A 21,032-nucleotide genomic window follows, 5' to 3' on the forward strand; every position below is an offset into this window, starting at 1 on the left:
GGCTACAGTCCATGGGGTTGCAAAGAGTCAGACATGACTGAGCACATCTTTTAGGTTAAAACAAATCTATTTTCTGTTTTCTTCCGTGAAATCTGTTTTGGGCTGTATGTGTGTATGCGTGTGGATAACTGTATTTTTCATGGTATGATTGCCATCAGTTTGGTTTCATTCTTTGAATTAAAGCAGGTAATGTGCCAAAGAGCATTTTTAAAGCACAGTATAAGTCTTGATTAATGTCTAAGTCAGGTCTTCCCTGGTGGCTCAGTGGTAAAGAATCTGCCTGCAATGCAGGAGACATGGGTTCGATCCCTGGGTCAGGAAGATCCCCTGGAGAAGGGAGTGGCAACCCACCCCAGTGTTCTTGCCTGGGGAATCCTATGCACGGAGGAGCCTGGCGGCTGCAGTCCAGGGAGCCGCAACTGAACCACCACTGCCACGAGTGTCTAAGGTGTGTTCATCTCTCGGCTAGTCTTGAGAAGGGAAAGCCTGTTCCTTACTATTGAACTTCGAAATTGCGTCTTTGGTATGGCCAGGGTGACAGACTTCTCTGTCTGACTTGCTCTGGAAAAGGACAGAAAAGATTTGAAGTGTTTTGCTTGTTATTCACGCCAAACTCTTGGCTTTCTTTCTGAGTTGTTTGTGTTTAATGCTGGTGTACCTAATATGTTCAAAATGCTTGATTTTGGAATATTCTAGTTCTTCAGGTTACTTGATATCTTCAGTGTTGCTCTTGTCAGATTCATCCCATTATAATAGGGGCAAGTGTTGAGGGAAAGGGTCATTGAAAAAGGGAACAAACCACGTTTTTCTTTATGATATCCTGTCTGTAACTTTACAGAATTTGTATAGAATTAATATGAAGGAGAGACAGATTCCATTTTCTTCTGGATATGGTTTATCAAGGCAGCTATCCTGTTGAAAAAGAACATTTTAGCATAGTTCTTTATTTCTCAAATTTAAGAACAACTGTTCCAGTGAAAACACTACTCCTACTATTTTGTAATAATGTGAGATGTCCTGATTAGATATTTATAAAAAATGTTCATTAGAATTTAAGTGAACCCTATGAATCCCAGGATACTCTTTTCCCATCACTAAAAATGTCCAAATCCAATGGGGAGTAGCAATCCAGATTCTTCTCTATAATTTTTGTTCTTTTGCCTCGGCTGACTCCAAGTTAACTATTAAAAGAGAATAAATGCCCTGCATGATTTGCTGGACATTTTTCTCTTATGTAATAGAAGGTTCACTGGGAAATAGGAGCTTAACCAATGGTGTGCTGGAAGACTGCTCTGAAATCAGCAAAGCCTTTATTTGCATTGTTTGCTCATTTCTGTAGTATAAATACTTCCAGGAGGCTGATTTTAAGCTACCAACGCAACATCACTCACCTGGAGTTGGAGTTTCTCAGTCTGGGCTCTAACCTGCCATCCCAAACACGTGTTTCACCGTCATGATAATCATCCTCAATGAGACCTCTAATTCCCCACATTGTGCTAGATCCTCAGAGCAGAGAGCATAAGCCTTGAGCCCTGACCTGTATTGGTTTATAGTCGAGGATTCGGGAAATGTTAACTGAAAGACACTATCCACCAAGAGCCAACTGAGAAGGAGTTACAGGAAGTTAGGAAAAGGAAATAAGGTCTGGTTGGTGGCATCAAGGGAAGTTTCATAGAAGGAGGACTTGTGCTTGGCCTTGAGGAATAAGAGTCTAACGAAAAAGGAAAGCAGAGGGGAACATGGACGCCGTATGGTATAGTCATGGTTGCCTGAGGTCATACGGTTTAGGGTGTGGAGGGGATGTGTGTGTGTAAGAGAGTCTGTGTATGTGTAGTAATCCTTACAAAAGGTAAGGATTCCCATTTCTAAAAATGTTGCCAGAGTCCAGAATACAAACATTTACCAAGTGCTTCTGGAAGAGATTATTACGATCTATTTAAACTGCCCCCACATTTATCAAGGCCACAGTGAAGAGCAACTGCTGTCAGCAAAGTAAACAGAAAAATAGAAGAGGATTTAAAGTCAAGAGTCAGCCTGTACTCTGCTGAAACATCAAGGAAACTGGAATGTCGATGGTGGGACCAGCTGCTGGAACTTCACATCATTCCGTTTCCCTTTCTCTTGTTCTCAAGTAACTCTTTAGTGAAGTGAAGTGAAGTCGCTCAGTCGTATCCAACTCTTTGAGCCCCCATGGACTGTAGCCTACTAGGCTCCTCCGTCCATGGGATTTTCCAGGCAATAGTACTGCAGTGGGTTGCCATTTCCTTCTCCAGGGGAGCTTCCCGACCCAGGGGTCGAACCCAGGTCTCCTGCGTTGTAAACAGATGCTTTACCGTCTGAGCCACCAGGGAAGTCTTCAGGCCGTGTGCAAAGTTTAGAAACCAAGCTGTTCTTTTTCGAAAAAGCTACTCCCTGAGCAGAGTAAGTTTTACTGAAATCTAAGGGTCAGAGAAAGTGGCATCCGTGTTCTGTAGCTCTCACACCGTCCCTGAGCACCGTGTTATGTCCACTGCTGATTATTAGTAAGAGCATCAGTGGTGTCCAGGTGTGTTATTTTAGAAAGGGGTGAGGAAGCAGGAGGGGAGGGAGAAAGAAAATAACTGGAGTCCAGACCGCTCAACTCTGAATTTACTCAGGACAGACTTGAGTGAGAAGATTCATACCTGTATACTCCTTTCAGGAAGAGTAGAGCCTTGTCCCGGAATTCTGCAAAAATCTTAAACTCTCTGTTGCAGTTGTGTAGTCTGTATTGCTTTTACTGTCTGCTCGTGAGTATCGCAGACGGTTCCCTAGTGATTTCATCGTCAGTCCGTTTATGTGGCTGTTTCACGTGTTTGCTCTGTATGTTTGTTCATCTGGCACGGTGGGTTAGTCGCCAAGTCGTGTCTGACTCTTGTGACTCTATGGACTGTAGCCCGCCAGTCATCTCTGTCCGTGGGATTCTCCAGGCAGGAAGAGTGGAGCCAATTGCCATTTCCTTCTCCATTACATGGTATATAACTTTCAAAATCTAGCCCTTCTCCTGTTGAGTCTTGAGAATGGGTAAGACGAGTCACAGGGGAGGAGCAGGTCCTTGCTTGATAAAATAGCTGTCCCGTTTGTCATCTGAACGTGTGTTTTTATTCAGATATGCCATCTGTTACTCTGACCTTCTGGTGACTTCTGAGAGCTTTGTTTATAAAGAATGTATTAAGCCTAGCTTGTTTATGGTGGTGGGGGTGGAATACTTTGTAATTGCTATGGCTTGAGAATAAATATGGTAGAAAAATACAAACAAATTCATAATATTTTTTTAACCTAGATTTTTGAGAACTTTTTTTCTTTATCAAGTTACTTAGTTTTGAAATATCTCCCACCCCACCACTTTGACTCAGTATTATCTACATCTGGTAAATGATAACAAAACTTTAAATATATCTTCCATATATTTTATGGAATTCCTTACTGAATTTAATTCGAATTCCTTACTGAATTTCTCATAGAAACCTCCCTCTCATAAATTTATGAAAGAGCCTCAAGCTTTTTTTTCCCCCCCTCTCACAGGGAAGATCAAGAAGAAACTTCTGCAATTCGAGTTGGTTTTATCACATATAACAAAGTTCTGCATTTCTTCAACGTAAAGAGTAATTTGGCCCAGCCTCAGATGATGGTGGTGACCGACGTCAGCGAGGTCTTTGTTCCTCTGTTGGATGGTTTCCTTGTCAACTATCAAGAATCTCAATCTGTGATTCACAAGCAAGTACCAAGTGCTTTATAATTTAGACCCAGATCACTTGTCTGTTCGTTCATGTCTTGATTCAATCACATATGTTTTGTTTTGTCATTAACAAGGGAGTTTTAACACATGGATTATAAAACTCTATGTTAGGTCTGTCTCCTCTCAGTATAGACTGGTATCTAAAATGAGGAATGTTTTAGGCCTCACGCTCAGCCCTGTCCATCCCTTCTCTTTGCTGGAAAGGCAGCCCAGGAGTTATTTCCTGTGCTTGGATGAGCATCTTCACTGATGATGTAGCCACTGTTCTATAATTCAGAGTTTAAGAGATCAGAAATGTGGTAAATAGAAAAGTGACAGTTATAAAGAGCATGATTTTTGTAAATTTTCCAACCAGATCATGGAATTTTGGTGCCAGACCATGCCAGGATATCGTTCCCTGAGGGAGGGACCTGTGAGATTCACCCCAGGTGTTCAGTGTAAAATAAACGCCACATGTCTTTAGCTTTGATGTGTTCGTGAGTTACTTCTCGATGGTTTTATAAACATGCAAAGTATTTAAAGCCTCTTGCGTGTTCATTTCTTATAGTTTATTGGATCAGATTCCAGAGATGTTTGCAGACTCTAATGAAAATGAGACCGTCTTTGCCCCTGTCATCCAGGCTGGCATGGAAGCCCTAAAGGTGAGCAGAAGCCACTTTTGGTTGGTAGTAAATAAACTTTAAAAATGACACGCACGTGGGAAGGTTCATCCATGAACAAAATACAGCCTTCATTAAAACATGCAGCTTGCTGGAGGCTGTTCCCCACTTGCCTGCAAATATCAGGCGGAAATGGCCAGACCGCAGCTCAGCCCTAGCGTTTACATTCCAGTGCTGTTAGCATCTGAGCAGCTGATTCTGTCAGGTTTCCAGTTTAGCTCCTCCCTTTGGCTTTCACATGAACTTTATGTGATCTATTTTTAAATTATTGCAACAACATCTGAACTACCAGATATGAAGAGAAAAACCCCCATTTCTCTCCTTCCTGGGGGTTTTCAAACATGCAGGGCCAAAGTCGCAACAGTCAGTGACAGAAGCAATTGCTGCTGGGCCTTCCCGAACGCCAGCAGGTGTGGGGTTGGCCTGACTCTGGTTGGGAAGCTGGGCCCAAGTGACCCTGGCCATTGTAGTAATAAGGCAGTGATTTCAGGAAGGCAGAATGGCTGGGAAGTGCTTCACTCTTAATCATTATCACTTAGCACAGGAGTCACCTTTGGCCTAGACAGCTGGTTCCTGAAATTGGTTTTTTTATTCTTATTAGTAAACTTACACTTAAATTAATTTTTAAGATAAAATGGCTAGCAATAATAACAAACAGCAACAACAACCCTACAGAATTAAGTTTATGAACTACTTCCACATAAGTTTTGTGTCCAGACGTTTTAGTCTGGTTCCAGTATAGATGCTTGCCTGGGTTTTTTGATCTTCAGAGTATTTACTGATGAGTTTAAAGACCGCAGATGTCCCTCAAAAAGCCTCAATACATGTTAATTTAATGTAAAGTTAAAGATAAATTTTACATCTGAAAGCAATTTGGAGATGTTAAGTTTCATCCTGTGGAAGCCAGCAGTGATCATTGCTTGGGCTACAGAAAGACTTTGGGAATTCCTATTTTATTCCACACTGCTAAAGACAAATAGCTCTTTCAGTTTGAAAGTTCTGCAGTTGTTGCTATTCTGTCCTCCGAAAAGGTGTCTAGAAATTCATATGTACATTTCCTGATATGTGATAAGGTATACATGACCCTACAGGTCTTTCTACCCTAAAGAGTTCGTCCTGGGAGCAACAGTATATTCACATGCATGTGCCTGAGAGGAAAGAGGAGTGGAGAATCGCAAGCCAGTAAATCGTTAGTTAAGACAGCAGAGTGGCTCTTCTTTAGTTGCTAGTAAATGAATTTTTTAAAAAGACAGGCATGCACACACACAGGAAGTTTCATCCATAAAAGAAAATCTAGGCTTCATTAGAATATGCATACAGAATCCCAGCTCAACCCCATATATCATTTCTAGAGGGGAGCGATACTGTCTTGTCACAGTGGGTTCCACATCGGCAGTCCACAGGTAGGTGGCCTAGAGGCTGCTAAGCATCCTAGAAAGAAGAAATGTAGGGAGCAATTTGTGTGCGTGCTTTCCACGTGTCCAAAGTGTGGTGTATGATACATGACGGAAAAGCACTGTGTTCTTAACGAGCAGGGTGTTCTTGGAGGTCACTTAGCACCACGCTGACTGTACTGTCAGTGTTCTCAGCTGCCTGTCCTTTAGCAGGGGCCAGTTCATTTCAGCTGATCTCCTTTTTATTTTTATATTATACTTGCAGTTTTAATGTTAGAGTAACATATGCCTTTCCTCTGACGTTTAAAGAGAAGAAACGAACATCTAAATATAACTAATCAGAAGTCAGAGTTAATAAGTACACTATTCTTACAAAGTGGAATGAGCTCCTTTTGGAGAAGGTAAAGAGCTGTCTTCCTATGAAGATGAGGAACTGCCTTTACAAAACGACAGAGTTGGACACACTGTCGGTGGCAGTTACTGCCCTGTGCCTGCTGGCAGGTTGTCCCCCAGCCGCAGCCCTGAAATGGACTCCGCGGCTGCAGAAGGCCCAGGAGGCAGCCACGCCCCACCTCATGTCAGTGCAGTCATGTGTTTAGAGGGCAAGTACTTTTAAAAACGACAGCTTTTTGGCCCCACTTCCAGAGATCCTGATTCATCAGCTCCACAGTTTACTGATTATCTGTATTTAGGAACCACCAGCATCAAGAATTGCTACTCATTCTGCAGTCTCTCAGAATATCCTCACATTAAGTTAGCTCCCCAGGAAATTGCATACTGATCCTTCCAACTTCACATTACACTTGGACTAAGAATGCTTTTCATTGAACTATGATTTAATGTCTCATTCTGTGCTTTTATTTATTTTTAATTTATGTGTTCAGCTGTGCTAGGTCTTTGTTGCCCTAGGTGCAGTGAGCAGGGCCGACCCTCATTGCGGTGTGCAGGCCTCTCATTGTAGTCGCTTCCCTTGTTGGCGACCCCAGGTTTCGCTAACTGTGGCACGTGGGCTCCAGGGCGCAGGTTCAGTGGCCGTGGAACGCAGGCTTAGTTGCTCGGCAGCATGTGAAGATACTCCCAGACCAGGAATCGAACCCGTGTCTCCTATATTAACAGGCAGATTCTTTACCACTGAGACACCAGGGAAGCTCTTCTATGCTTTAAACTATTGGTTAAATTAAGAAAGAACACAACGAAGAAAGTTTCTTTCTTGTGTAGAGTGGAGACATTATTCAATCTCTAACGTGTAGAAAAGATTCACTAGCTGGTTTCCTAGAGTCATTTGTGATAAGCATTCTAATTCATAGTGTTAGCCTTAGCTATAATAAAAAATACTACTACTACTTAGGGTGGATGTTTCTAGTTTCCCTGACCTTTCTACTGATTTCTACATTTGCCTTAGTAATTCTATTATTATGTGCCTTTAATTGTCGTTTCCTCAAAAGTATTTTTACAAGTAGATTATTGCTATAAATAACAAATTAATGAAAAATGTTTCTTCTGCATCTCCTAGGAAGATTCCAGGTGATTATAATTTGTTGTATAAGAGCAGAAACTACTGTAGTACAGTTGGAGCTTGTCTGTGGGTTATACTTTCTGCCTCAAGCAACTTTATCAGGTTTGGATGAAGAAAAAATAGGATAAATGTGTTGTGTGTTTGTGTAAAAGTGTGTAAATGTCTGATGTGTGTATGATAGTTCAGCTGCCTCTGACAGTCATATTATCTCATCATCTTTCAGGGCCTGTGTGGCTAAAAATCAGTCAGACTTAAATTTGTATATACATATACAAGGGTACTAAAATTCTTGCCTGAAGTCATCATCAGGCTGAAGGCTAACAGTTTTGAGAATCTGCAGGGTAGCATCTAAATACTGAAGAGACCGCATCATTCATTCACTTGTTCTTTCAGTCAACAAAGATCGACTAAATGCCTGTGTTTTAGGAGACAGTGTTAGGACTACTGTCCCTGTTTCTAAGTTGCTTACAGTGTGTAGAAGAGATGTAACTCTATAATACAAGACATGATGTTTATTGATAATATTCCCCAAAAAAGGGTGTGGGGCAGGAGAGCAAAGAGGACCTCTATTGGGTCCAGGTCTGCGGCAGGTCAGTGAACAGCTCAGTGTATTCTGCCCGGGAGGCCAGAGCCCGGAGTCTCATCCCCCTGGATAGGAGGAGAAGCTGAAAGGACAGCAAAGTGCACCGTTTGTTATTTGTGTCCGAGTGGAGACGCTGCAGAACCAGACTCCCCCACTGGAATTATAGCTTTACCTTCTATCAGATAGATGCCAAGTCAAAGCTATATGTAATTACTTGTAATAAACTTTTTGAAGCAAAGACGGAAGACAAAAATGGACATAAAACACGCGCAGATCTGTCACAAAGATGAAAAGGGGCTTGTTGGAACGCTCTCACACACGCTGTCCAGCTGAAGCCTTCAGTTCTGTTTTGTGTTGTACACGCTTCCGTGTCGACAGCCCCTTGCACTCTCAGTGTCTTTTTTTTTTTTCATATATATAGTCTTTCAAAATCTGCACCTATTTTAAAATCTGACACTCATAACCCAACTGTATGTGAATTGCTGGCATTGTCTTTCACGTTGCCCTCGGAACAGTTTTCTGAGTTAGCTTTCAGTTTCCCATAAAATGAGATGAACAGAGTTTGCCAAAAAGTTGGAGGGAAAAGGCCTTTAGCAGTTATGCTTCAAATACATCGTTAGATGCGGGGAGTTCATGTCTCAGTCGTCTTCATAAACGCTTCAGCTTGGTTTCAAGGTGCTGTGTCGCCACCTTCCCTCCACAGGAATTCATGGGGCACCTGTAGGGTGAGGGGCCAGACCTGAGGCGACCGCACGGAGGGTGCTGAGGCTAGGGAAACACACGGGAGGAGAGCTGCAGGCCTGCCTTCTGCGTGGACCAGAGATCCTGGAAGACAGCAGAACACATAAGGTGTCGTGAATTCTAGAAAAGCCTCATCTACAAAGCAGAGTGGGGGCAGAGAGGTAGAGGCAGGCAGCTCTGCCGAGGGCGATGAGGACACCTCTCTCGGAAGAAAGGACGCTGGAGCTGAGTTTTGAACAGTGGGTTCTCCAGGTCAGCCCTCCTCAACCTTTCTCCATCATAATGAGAAAGACATGTCACTCGTCTAATCCTGTATGATACCCTCATGTGGGCACAATCAGATTCTGGTATAAACATAACATTTTGTAGGGACATAAGGTGTATGAAGCCATAGGAGCTCTTTTATTGCTACCTATCAAAGATTTTTGTGCTGGAAGAAGCATAAGCTGGAATCAAGATTGCCAGGAGAAATATCAATAACCTCAGATACGCACCACCCTTATGGCAGAAAGTGAAGAGGAACTAAAAAACCTCTCGATGAACGTGAAAGAGGAGAGTGAAAAAGTTGGCTTAAAGCTCAACATTCAGAAAACGAAGATCATGGCATCCAGTCCCATCACTTCATGGGAAATAGATGGGGAAACAGTGGAAACAGTGTCAGACTTTATTTTGGGAGGCTCCAAAATCACTGCAGATGGTGACTGCAACCATAAAATTAAAAGACACTTACTCCTTGGAAGGAAAGTTATGACCAACCTAGATAGCATATTCAAAAGCAGAGACATTACCTTGCCAACAAAGGTCCGTCTAGTCAAGGCTATGCTTTTTCCAGTAGTCGTGTATGGATGTGAGAGTTGGACTATAAAGAAAGCTGAGTGCTGAATAGTTGATGCTTTTTAAGTGTGGTGTTGGAGAAGACTCTTGAGAGTCCCTTGGACTGCAAGGAGATCCAACCAGTCCATCCTGAAGGAGATCAGTCCTGGGTGTTCTTTGGAAGGACTGATGTTAAAGCTGAAACTCCAGTACTTTGGCCACCTCATGTGAAGAGTTGATTCATTGGAAAAGACTGATGCTGGGAGGGATTGGGGGCAGGAGGAGAAGGGGACGACAGAGGATGAGATGGCTGGATGGCATCACCGACTCGATGGATGTGAGTTTGAGTGAACTCGGGAGTTGGTGATGGACAGGGAGGCCTAGCGTGCTACAGTCCATGTGGTCGCAAAGAGTCAGACACGACTGAGCAACTGAACTGATCGAAGATTTTTTAAAGGATGTGATTAATGAAATTATTAAGTCTGAAATTAATAGCCATTATATATATAAAGAAAAAAGATAAATATGGCTTCTTAATTTTTTTCTCTAATATTATACTTTATCTTTTTTCCTTCAGAGTTTTATTCAATGGATAATACTAACTAGGCAATCATTTATGTGTAATTATGATTAACACCATGTCCTGGATCATTGAATTCTCTCAATATTTTTGTATAACAGTTATGATGATTCCTATGTCATATAATTAGATAATTGAGGCATGAAAGTGAAAGAGAAAGTCGCTCAGTCGTGTCCAGCTCTTTGCAACCCCATGGTCTATACAGTCCATGGAACTCTCCAGGCCAGAATAGTGAAGTGGGTAACCTTTCCCTTCTCCAGGGATCTTCCCAACTCAGGGATCGAACCCAGGTTTCCTGCACTGCAGGTGGATTCTTTAATAGCTGAGCCACAAGGGAAGCCCGATTGAGGCATAGAGAAGTTAAATATTTTGCCCAGTGTCATTAAGCTAATAGAATGGCTGGGATTCTAAACCCATGCAGATAGGAACTATACCCATGATCTTAACTCCCGTGGTATAAAATTACAATCCTTCCATGAGTAGCAAAGATCTAGATGGATAGAAGAATTTTTGACAATAAATTCCTTAGGGAAATTGGGCAGGTAAGGCAAGAAAAGTCAGGGAGAAGATAGACTTTTAAGAAAGGTTTTATACCTTTTTTGCTACTTGAATTAAGACAAAAAAATACTTTTGTAAGAGTGATAAAAATGAAAAAAATTTAGTCACGGAATTTCAAAACCTTTAATGTGCTGTTATCAGTATCACTGGAGATGTTACTAGGATTCGGTTACTGGAAGTAACGTGTGTCTCTTGGCCGAAGTGCTGACAGCGTGCTTCTCCTGTGCTGTGTGTCTGCACAAGGAGGACCACTGTCCATGCTCTTCACCTTCACAAGAAGAAGGAAGCTTCCCTCCTCCTCATTAATGTTGTGTCTGTCAGTAACTATCAATAGAAGTCTCGGGCAACGATAAAACTGCTGCTCATGCTGAGTCACACAGCAAAGATGAGACGGGGCTTGGGTTACCTCCCCTCCCCAGGGTGTCAGCGGGGACCCTCCCCCTGGGACCCAGTCCACAAAGCACATCAGAATGTCACGTGGTGAGACACGTTAGAACCGGGCTAACCTTGAGTTCTCTTCATTTGCTTTTTGAGGAAGTTAGTCACAAACCCACATACCTTATTATTAGCAATAACTTCCCAACAAGTTTTGCAGTTGACCCGGGCACACCAGCGTGTGCCACTGAACCCCATCTTTGCACACACCGCTCCAGGTCACAGAAAAGGAGAGATGTATTCCAGCCAGAGGGAACAGTGCAAAGATAAAGAGGTGTGTAAAGCGTATGGTGTACTCCAGGAAAGCAGGAAGGGTTAGAACTTCCAGTGTAGGGGATGGTCAGGGCAAGAAGATTAGACTGGAAAACAGATTCAGACTCAGCTCCAAAGGGCCTTGAAATAGTTTTTCCGTGCTGTGTGACCCGGGCCAGACCAGAAGGGCCTCAGTTCTCCTGACCTTAACATGCAGCCCATACTACCTTCTTCCCCAGGTTGTCAGCATGAAATAAGAAATGTGTGCAAAGGTCTGGGGCAGAGCTGCACACAGCAAATGTTGGTGCAACACATCCCACGGTTTCCTGGCCTTCCTGCCCAGATAAAGGGATGTGGACTTTCTCCTGTAATGGAAAGCCTTCAGGCATCACAGGGAGAAGAGCCACCTCTGTGATCAGAATGGTTGTCTTCGTTTCGAGGCAGTGATGTGCCCAGGCGACTTGGAGAGAGGCAGGACTGCAGGGGGGCAGTATCCCGCGTTACTTACTTTCAGTAAGCTTTGCTCATAGGCTACTTCTCAGCTCCTTAAATAAGATTTTGATCTTAATGCTGAGTTCGATGTTCATGGCGCCCACCTGGGCTCTGTTACTTTGCAGAGACTGCAGGTCGGCAGGGTCACCGTGACCCCACAGTTTTCCCTCTGTCCTCTTGCCTGAAAGCTGGTTCCTGCGTCTCTTGTTGCTGCAGCACCACTGCGTTCTTGCGTATTCCTCCTCGGCCACCACTGCAGGTGTCATCTGTTTACTGACGGTTTCAAAGAAGAGCTCCTATTCTGTCAGGATCCTGGGAATCGTATTATTTACTTCTACTTTTGGGATTCACCTGGTTCTGAAAGACTTGTGTTGGATAAAGGAGAAAGTATTTTTACTTGGACACATCATTTTAACAGGTGTTTAAAATGGCATGGTACAGAGACCTACATTTAAGTATTGGCTCTCTGGGGATTCCCGGTGGTCCAGGGGTTGGTACTCCGCGCTGTCACTGCTTGGGGCCTGGGTTCTGTCCCGGCTGGGGATTCTGCAAGCCCTGCAGTGCAGCCAATATGTACATATTTATAGTCTCATTTACAGGTTGTTTGACTTGAAGCAGATCTCTCAGCCTCCCTGAGCCCGTTTCCCAGTCTATATAAGGCACAAGGTTATTGTGAGGATTAATGAGATGTATACAGTGCTCGGCTCATAGAAAGGACTTTTATTTTTCTGAGTCCCTTACAATAAAACTTTCCCACCGAAGTCTTTTTTCTTTCTTTCTTTTTTTAAAGGCAGCAGACTGTCCTGGGAAGCTGTTCATCTTCCATTCCTCTTTGCCAACTGCAGAAGCACCAGGGAAACTCAAAAACAGAGATGACAAAAAAATGATTAATACAGACAAAGAAAAGGTATTTGTAAACAGCTGCCCTTTGAAATGTCATGTCAGTTCTTACAAGGGAATAGAAAGAGAGGCCATGTGTGATTTGTGTAGGAAAGGGGGCAAAGTTACATGTATAAATCCAGGGTACTGTACATTGTAAGGAAGATTGTGAATTGTAAATAATTGAGGAAACTATATGTTCCTAGGGAAAGTGATATCTGACCTACATTAAGATAAAATCTCAAGCTTTTTCATGTATAACCCATGTAAGACACTGGTTGGTAAGACTGTTACGGGGATGGGAGAAATGGGGGAAAATGCAGAAAGGTCAGGTAGAGGGTGAAAGTGATGGACAGCCCCCTAGGACGGCAGTCCTGAGGTGCCCGGGGCTCAGAATACGCTTCGCTCAAACCCTCTGAGGTGTTGCCCTGCGACCCAGTCAGGGGCCAGGGTGAGCCGTGAGGCGGGCGTCCAGCCGGGGCCACGCGACCGCAGACAGGTCGCCTCGTCTCGGCCTGTGCAGGGAGGGCAGCGGCGTCAGCGTCCCTGGAGTCATCAGGGGGTCAGATGACACCACGCACATGCGTGCACGTCATGTGGCACACGCCTGGCACACGCCTGGCACACGGGGCGCCGGACGCACAGCCGCTGCCCTGGGGAACACCACGGCTTGCTTCCTCAGCCTGGAGAACGCAGTAGAAACTAACAACAGAAATGTTCCGTGGGTTTCATTCCCCCTCTGTCCCCCCTTTTCTTCAGATACTTTTCCAGCCTCAGACCAACGTCTACGACTCTCTGGCCAAAGACTGCGTGGCTCACGGCTGCTGCGTGACCCTCTTCCTCTTCCCCAGTCAGTACGTGGACGTGGCCTCCCTGGGGCTCGTGCCTCAGCTCACGGGGGGTACGCTCTACAAGTACAACAGCTTCCAGGTAAATGTCCGCTGTCTGTTCCCCTGGGTTTCCTCCTGCCTCTCGGAACTTGAGAGAGCTGCGCCCCCTTGTGGGCAACCGACAAATGTGAACTCTGGAGCCGATGGAAAAGGATGGACCGGTGGTGAAGAATCGCTTTCCTGCGAAGGAGAGGGCGGGACGAAATGGGAAGGTAGCACTGGCATACACACGCGACCGTGTGTCAGACACTAGCCAGCGGGGACGTGCGGTGCGGCCAGGGAGCCCAGCCCGGGGCTCTACGACGACCTAGGCGAGGAGACGACCTAGGCGGGGTGGGATGCAGGCTTAGGACGAGGGGATATAAGCATACTTACGGCTGATTCACGTTGCTGTGCGGTAGAAACCAGCACAATACTGTAAAGCAATTATCCTTCAATCAAAAAGAAATTTTTTAAAAAAATTAAGGAAAAAAAAACGTGCTTTCCTGCTTCCTAAGGTATGGCAACAGACTGAGCTCAATTCAGCCTCAGGTTTGAATATCAATGTAAGCTTCCTTGTTGGAGGGAAATAATACTTTCTATAAAATGTTTATATGTTATATAAAACTTTATATTCAGTATATTTAAGATTGCTTTTTTAAAGTGACCACGTTTTGTTTTAAATTGTTATGGTTTGAAGGGGTCAGTTCATTATACCCCCTCTTCCAAGCCTGAACTGAGTCAAGAGGTGATCAGAATGTCAGCACTGGAAGGGACCCAGGTCTGTGGGGTATCCCTTTCCCCTCTGTGAGACAGACACCACCAGGCACAGGGTGGGCGCAGACAGAAGCGTCTCCTGTGGACCCCTGGCCCTTGCAAGCTCCAATATTGAGGGCCAGTCGATGCGTGCCTCCTGCAGGCTGCCCGCCCCCACCGCCCCACTGCCCTACCCAGAGGCTGCAGAAGAGGCTGAGCTCTGCCCACCCAGCTTCTTGTCCCAAACTCAGACCTCACCTGCCCTCACCTGAGAAGGGGTGAGGAGGCGCCTCTGATGTGTGTACCTCCACATGGAAACATGGAGAGGGAACGAGTGTTCCCCCAACAAATGTGACAAATGTTCATCATCTTTATTTTGATGGATGTAATTATTTTTAATTGCATAGCTACATACTTATATTGTAAACTAGCTAAGGGATTTGAGAAGATCAAAGATTACAAATGAAATAACATTGAAAGGGCTTTCAGAACCTTAAGATTTCTGGATAAACTAAGTTTTAATCAAGATTAAAAAAAAATTGTTTTCAGTATTTTACTGCCACCTGGTGGACATGATCGTACTTTATTTTTTAGATGCACTTGGACAGCCAACAGTTTTTGAATGACCTCAGAAATGATATTGAGAAGAAAATAGGATTTGATGCTATTATGCGGGTTCGTACCAGCACAGGTACTTTTCGTTTATACTGGTTTTCAGGTCTCTGATGTGTGATTGCTTCCTCTTGAAACTAACAACAGGCCAAGAAAGAAAATGACAGTAAAATAAGGAGAAACAACCTTTGTTTTTCCTCAGGTTTCAGAGCCACCGACTTCTTTGGCGGCATTTATATGAACAACACCACTGACATAGAGATGGCAGCCATCGACTGTGACAAGGCCGTGACTGTGGAGTTCAAGCACGATGACAAGCTCAGTGAAGACACTGGAGCCTTGATTCAGGTGACTCAGAACGGACTCCTATCTTTTGCTTCGTTTGTTACTGACAGTGATCACTGGGGAGACTCCCAAGACCATCAGCTGTGGCAGTCTCTCCATAAGGAAGTCCAGCTCCGTTTCTCCGAAGGTGGAAGCCACTAGATTGGAGCGCTCTGTGGTTTATTCTGCATACCCTGATTCCTGTGCTGTTTCTCTGAACTAATGATGTCTATGGAGTCTTTGCATGAGACCCCACAGACTTGAGGTCAGACGACAGGCATCGGTCCCCAGCCCTTCGGGTTTGCTGCACCGCTGCCATGCATCGGACACTGTGCTGAGACAGGTCATCATATCAGAAGCAAGTGTCCACAGAACATGGCTTTGTAGCAAGTAAGATTAACTAGAAGCCTTGGAGACTTTGACATAAAACAGGAGAAATTCTAATGGTCAGTTTTCAGACAACAGTCTCACTCTCAAAGAAGGGAAAGGTTGACATCAAATTGAGGAAGAACTCTAGTAACTGATGTGTTCTTTAAAGTCACAGAAATGGGGAAATGGTTACTTGTTCGCATTACCAAAATGTATACGTTTATTATTAGTATAAAACCTGTCACCAGAGCTAGCTGTTTCTTTTTGGGTGAAGTGAGCCTGGAGTAGGACTATGATAATGTGAAGGTATTATTTCTGGACCTGAATCCCTGGCAATAAAATCTAAGCTAGGAAGTGTAGCCTCGTTGTGGAAATGCAAACAGGTATTTGCATGTGAACAGCCCCATTAAAACCTAAGTTTAAACCAGCTAAATGCTGCATGGACACCCCGTGTATCACTGGCCATCATTCTCCCTTATGTGTCGTTTAGTCCTTAGCACTAACAGGAAAGGCCTGTTGGAGGGTTTAGAGGTCTTGGAGCTGTGCATGCTGTACTGTGCATGTAGGTAAGACCAGGCTAGCTTGAGTGGACGTGCTAACCAGGAAACACGTTGCCTCTGCAGTGCGCCGTGCTCTACACAACCGTCAGCGGTCAGAGACGACTTCGGATTCACAACCTGGGCTTGAACTGCAGCTCCCAGTTGGCAGATCTGTATAAGAGCTGCGAGACAGATGCCCTCATCAACTTTTTCGCCAAGTCAGGTAACTCTCTGCCGATCCTGGGGTGCAGAGCACCTTGCCTAGTGGTTCAAGCAGCCTTGTGGGTTAAACCAAGTTAGTAGCTAACAGGTCTTGGGATGGTGTAGCTTTCTGGTGGGTAAACTCAGAATTGATACAAGCAGAGGGTGAAGAATAAGACTCAGCATTTCTAAGTCTAGACAAATAAGGGGACACTGAGTCCTTCCCAGGGCAACAGAGTTGAAATTGAGGAAGGTGATCCTGAGACTCATGATGGTGTGTGAGTGTGCCCTGTGGCACATGGAGATAATGGAAGAATAGGGTCCCTCACAGGAGACTGAACTGGATTAGCCTTACTGAGATAATTAGGAAGTGGTAGGGGCCCAAGGTGGAGTTTCCTGGCTGCTCCTCCCCTCCTTGCCCCAAACCCCAGCTGAAATTCTACACTGAGCTTTGGAAGAGCAGTCCAGCCCACAGGAGTTCAGAACATCAGAGATGGTGAACTGGTCTTGCTTTTCTCTGTGAGTAGAGTCCTGTGTCTAATCTTCTGAGGATGAATCTAGACCGATTTCCCACCTTTTGTTATAGGTAGGCTGCTGTTTTCCACTGGCTAAACCATCATACTTAGTCAAGAGGAGAACCTTACCCAATGACTTTAACATTTTAAAATGCTGTTATTCCTGGCTGAGTGGTCTGAAGATAATAGCAATTTGTTCTTTGATTATATTTGGAGGGATCCATTTCTGAGCTAAACCTTTTATGCCCTTTTCATTGTTTTGTGCAAACAGCTTTTAAAGCCGTTCTACACCAACCCTTGAAGGTCATTCGGGAAATTCTGGTTAACCAGACTGCCCACATGTTGGCCTGCTACCGGAAGAGCTGTGCCAGCCCCTCTGCAGCCAGCCAGGTAAGCCGCCCGCTGTCTTCAGGGCCCTGCCCACGTGGCCTCTGCTGCTGAGGGCTGCTATCGTCTGGGTACTGAGATGTTGCCTGGTGAACTGCAACCGAGAACACTGGGGGTGCCACTGGGGGACCGCAGTATTTTTATGTGTGAAAGTCGCTCAGGTATGTCAGACTCTGCAGCCCCATGGACTGTAGCCCGCCAGGCTTCTCTGTCCATGGGATTCTCCAGGCAAAAATCCCAGAGTAGGCAGCCGTTCCCTTTTCCAGGGGATGCTTCCAACCCAGGAACTGAACCCAGGTCTCTCCTGCATTGCAGGTGGATTCTTTATCAGCTGAGCTACCAGGGAAGTCCATGGTATTTTTACAGCCAACACTGAAAAAACTTAGTGGCCTTGCAACATGCTTGAACCTCAAAATATGTGTGTATATTGTGCTGACAGTCACTACATTATGTAAAACAAAAGAATATTGTATGTAAGAAATGTCAGTATAAATCAGGTTTTCTTTTGCATATAGATGATGAATATTACATTGTGAAATGGGGAAGCTTAAATACTTTTTGGGTATATTAACAATCAAAGTTGACGCGAGCTAATGGCAGAAATGACTTATCTATATTTTATAAACACAAAATTTATAAATTCTAAAGTTCTTTGTATTTAATAGTTAATAATAGGGAATTTCCTGGCAGTCCAGTGGTTAGGACTCCGTGCTTTCACTGCAGGGGGCACAGGTTTGATCCCTGATTGTGGAACTAAGACCCCCATGATCACAGCCAAAAAACAAAAAAAATTAATAATAGGTATGAAGAGTTTTGAAAAAAACTGGCTAATAACTTGAAATTTTAGATCTTTTAAATAAATCTGACTCATGAAAACAAAAGACAAAAAAAAAAAAAGGCAGAACCTCAGGCCCACATTTATTTTTGCATCTGTTCTCTTTTTCATAATCTTTCCCATCATAGCTAGATGCCATTTTTCATAGCTGTGTATGGAACATCTGAACACAGAATCAAAGAAGACAGCAACAGGTGGGAGACTTTCTGGTTAATTCTTGTCCACAGTGACACCTGAAACCCCACCTAAAGCCACCCTTCAGCAGCAACAATAGTAGAGACACATCTGGGGGCCAAATTCATAATCTGGGTAATGCAGGAAACTAAAAGACTTTATTAGTTTGGACTTTTTACAGAAATTCCTTTGTTGTCCAGAGGGATTAAAGTAGCCACCCATTCTTTCATCTCCTGCTGATAATCACAGAAGCAACTCTTAGATCTGTGTGAGTGAGCTCTCTTTGTTAGTCAGAGGATTTGCCTCTTCAGTAAACTCAGCATCAGTCCCGTTTCAGAGCATCCTACATAGAGCCCCCCAGGAGCTCCTGGGTACAGGCCAGCCAGGACCACTGTACCCCCCCAGTCTCACTGTTTCGGAGCTCTGGAAACATTGCTCTGTGTCTGGAGTGTCTCACACGTCAGGAGGACTTGCTGAAGAAGAACAGGTACAGTTAGCGAGCTCTAAGGAAGTTTATTTGCTACAACAATTGGATTCAAAACAACCTTATGTTAAAAACAAATCTGTTGCCTGCTTAAGGGAAGAAATAAAACTGGTCGGTTCTTTCTGGTTTAAAGTTATAAGCTTTGCCTTTACTACTAGATCTGTTTGCACAGTTTATTTCTGGAGTGACAGCATTCTGATGCCAGTCTGTTTCTGAAAAAAGTAGATAAAGATTATTCCTGTTCTTCTGGAGATTTTTCTTTCTCCATTAGCACATTTCAGTTGTACCGTTATCCATCAGGGAGTAGGGAAAATGTAGAGATGATAATACTGTTAGTAACAATGATATATTAAAAATACACCATTATTTAACAGAATGGCTAGACTTGAGGTTTTTCTCAGAGAATGTAACTTCAAATTTGGTGGTCTTTCCATAGTTCACTTGTAAGAAATTATTTCCATGGGGAAATTTGTAAAGGAATTCTACTGTTTTATTCAGTACCACAGAGCCCAAAGTTCCCTTGGTCCAAGCAAGACTGTTAAGGAGCTGTGTACTTGCATTATATGTACTGGACCTCAGGAGATACGCTTTTACTGAATTGCCAGGGCCAGCACAGGGTTGATGCAAAAGAGGAGCTTAAGGTGCAAAATTTAAGGAGGCACCCATTCTACAAGTCATAGGATAGATGCTGGGTTAAGACATATAATTTAAAACAACATTAAAACAATTTTTTAACCTTACATAAGCAATGTAGCTTCCTTTTTTTATTAAATATAACAACTCACTGTCCCAAACTTAAATATATTACATCATATGGGAGTACACTGACTTGAGGAGGTAAGTTGCATCACCTTAACTGGAAAGTAATTTTTTTTTTTTTTTTCCCATTACCACATCTGTTACTTCAAAACCCAAAGCAGAGAATTCTCCAAATTCAGTCAAACTGGACTCATATGAATTTGCACTCCCTCCTCACTCACACCTTTTCTTCCCGAGAGTAATTTCACTATTTATGGAGAGGATCAGGGAGGCAAGGAAAGGTTTTAAGTACTGAACTGTTACCACATTTTCTTCCCTACCTCAAAAACATTGAGTGACTGTTTTCTTTCACTCTAACTCAGTTTTCTTCATCACAGAATTTCCTTCTTACTTTCATTCTCTGTTCTGCTCCTCCTGCCCTCTGTAGTGTCCTCTAATCAGACTTTTTAGTCCTGAAAGAGTCATCATGGGCCACGCTCAACTTTTTGTGGTATTTAGGGCAACAAATTTCTAAACTGTCTTAATATGACCTGATTAATGAGAAACAGCCAGTGAATTGCAAGATAATATTTAAAAACTGTACGTACATGCTTCTCTATGGGGATCTAAGAACATTTTTAATCCATAACTGGTGATTAGCCCAGAAGTAGCCCTGGGACCACTTGGCTCCAGTGACCATGGTTTGTGTCCTGTATCCTTGGCTTGTAATTTTTTTTTTAATCCTAATTTTCCTTGGCTGAAAACATATTCCAGTACCAAATGCTGTCAAATAAAAATACTTCATGCTAAATAAGTGAAGTAAGTCAAAGAAAGATAAACACCATATGGTCTCACTTATATGGGGAATCTAAAAGACAAAAACCTAGCTCAGATACTGAGAAGAGACTGCTTCTTCCCGGTGGCTGCCGGGAGGTGTGGAGGGTGGGCAAAATGGGCGAAGGGGCTCAAAAGGTACAAACTTCCAGTTATAAAATAAGTAAGTAATGGAGATATGATGTACAGCATAGCTGCTCTAGTTAATGCATGTTTGAAAGTTGCCAGGAGTAAATATTAAAAAGTTCTTATCACAGGAAAATTCTGTAACTTTGTATGGTGATGATGTTAACTAGAATTGTGATCATTTCACAATATATACAGGTATCAATTGTTATGTTATATACCTGAAACTAATATAATGTTAAACAGTATTTCTCAATTTAAAAAAAATTTATGCTAGAGAAGAAATTCTGAGCATTTTGTCATATGAGGAAACATGCATTTATCTGTCTTTGGTTTTTTTCAAAAGAGATAAAAGTTGAGAGGAAAAACAAACTGCAAAGTAGAATTGTTCTAAAATATATTTTCCTTAACCAGTTAGAAAGTTCTGTCTTACATATTCCTTACTCAGAAGATCATGAGAAGCAATGATAAAGGGATTTGAGGAATAAATCCTATTAATAACAGAGCCCTAAGGGAAATTTTCTTTTCAGTGTGTATTCTGTTAAGTGCATATTTTTTTCATCATTAAGATAGAAAGCTAAAAAGAAATCATGAGTTTATAGACCAGGTA

The 21,032-nt window shown here is 43.3% G+C and overlaps 1 protein-coding gene across 2 annotated transcripts in view; it reads left to right on the plus strand.

Annotated features, from left to right (window-relative positions):
• SEC24D (SEC24 homolog D, COPII coat complex component) overlaps positions 1–21,032 on the plus strand; it is a 109,277-nt gene that overhangs the window by 77,091 nt on the left and 11,154 nt on the right. For both annotated transcript variants that reach the window (XM_068975063.1, XM_068975062.1), the window contains exons 11-18: positions 3,544–3,735; positions 4,305–4,398; positions 12,571–12,687; positions 13,419–13,589; positions 14,879–14,975; positions 15,099–15,244; positions 16,213–16,351; positions 17,116–17,234. In XM_068975063.1, coding sequence (XP_068831164.1) covers positions 3,544–3,735; positions 4,305–4,398; positions 12,571–12,687; positions 13,419–13,589; positions 14,879–14,975; positions 15,099–15,244; positions 16,213–16,351; positions 17,116–17,234 — 1,075 coding nt within the window. The remainder of the gene's footprint in view (positions 1–3,543; positions 3,736–4,304; positions 4,399–12,570; positions 12,688–13,418; positions 13,590–14,878; positions 14,976–15,098; positions 15,245–16,212; positions 16,352–17,115; positions 17,235–21,032) is intronic.

The sequence above is a fragment of the Capricornis sumatraensis genome, chromosome 7, assembly GCF_032405125.1.
Source record: "Capricornis sumatraensis isolate serow.1 chromosome 7, serow.2, whole genome shotgun sequence".
Classification (NCBI taxonomy): Eukaryota; Metazoa; Chordata; class Mammalia; order Artiodactyla; family Bovidae; genus Capricornis; species Capricornis sumatraensis.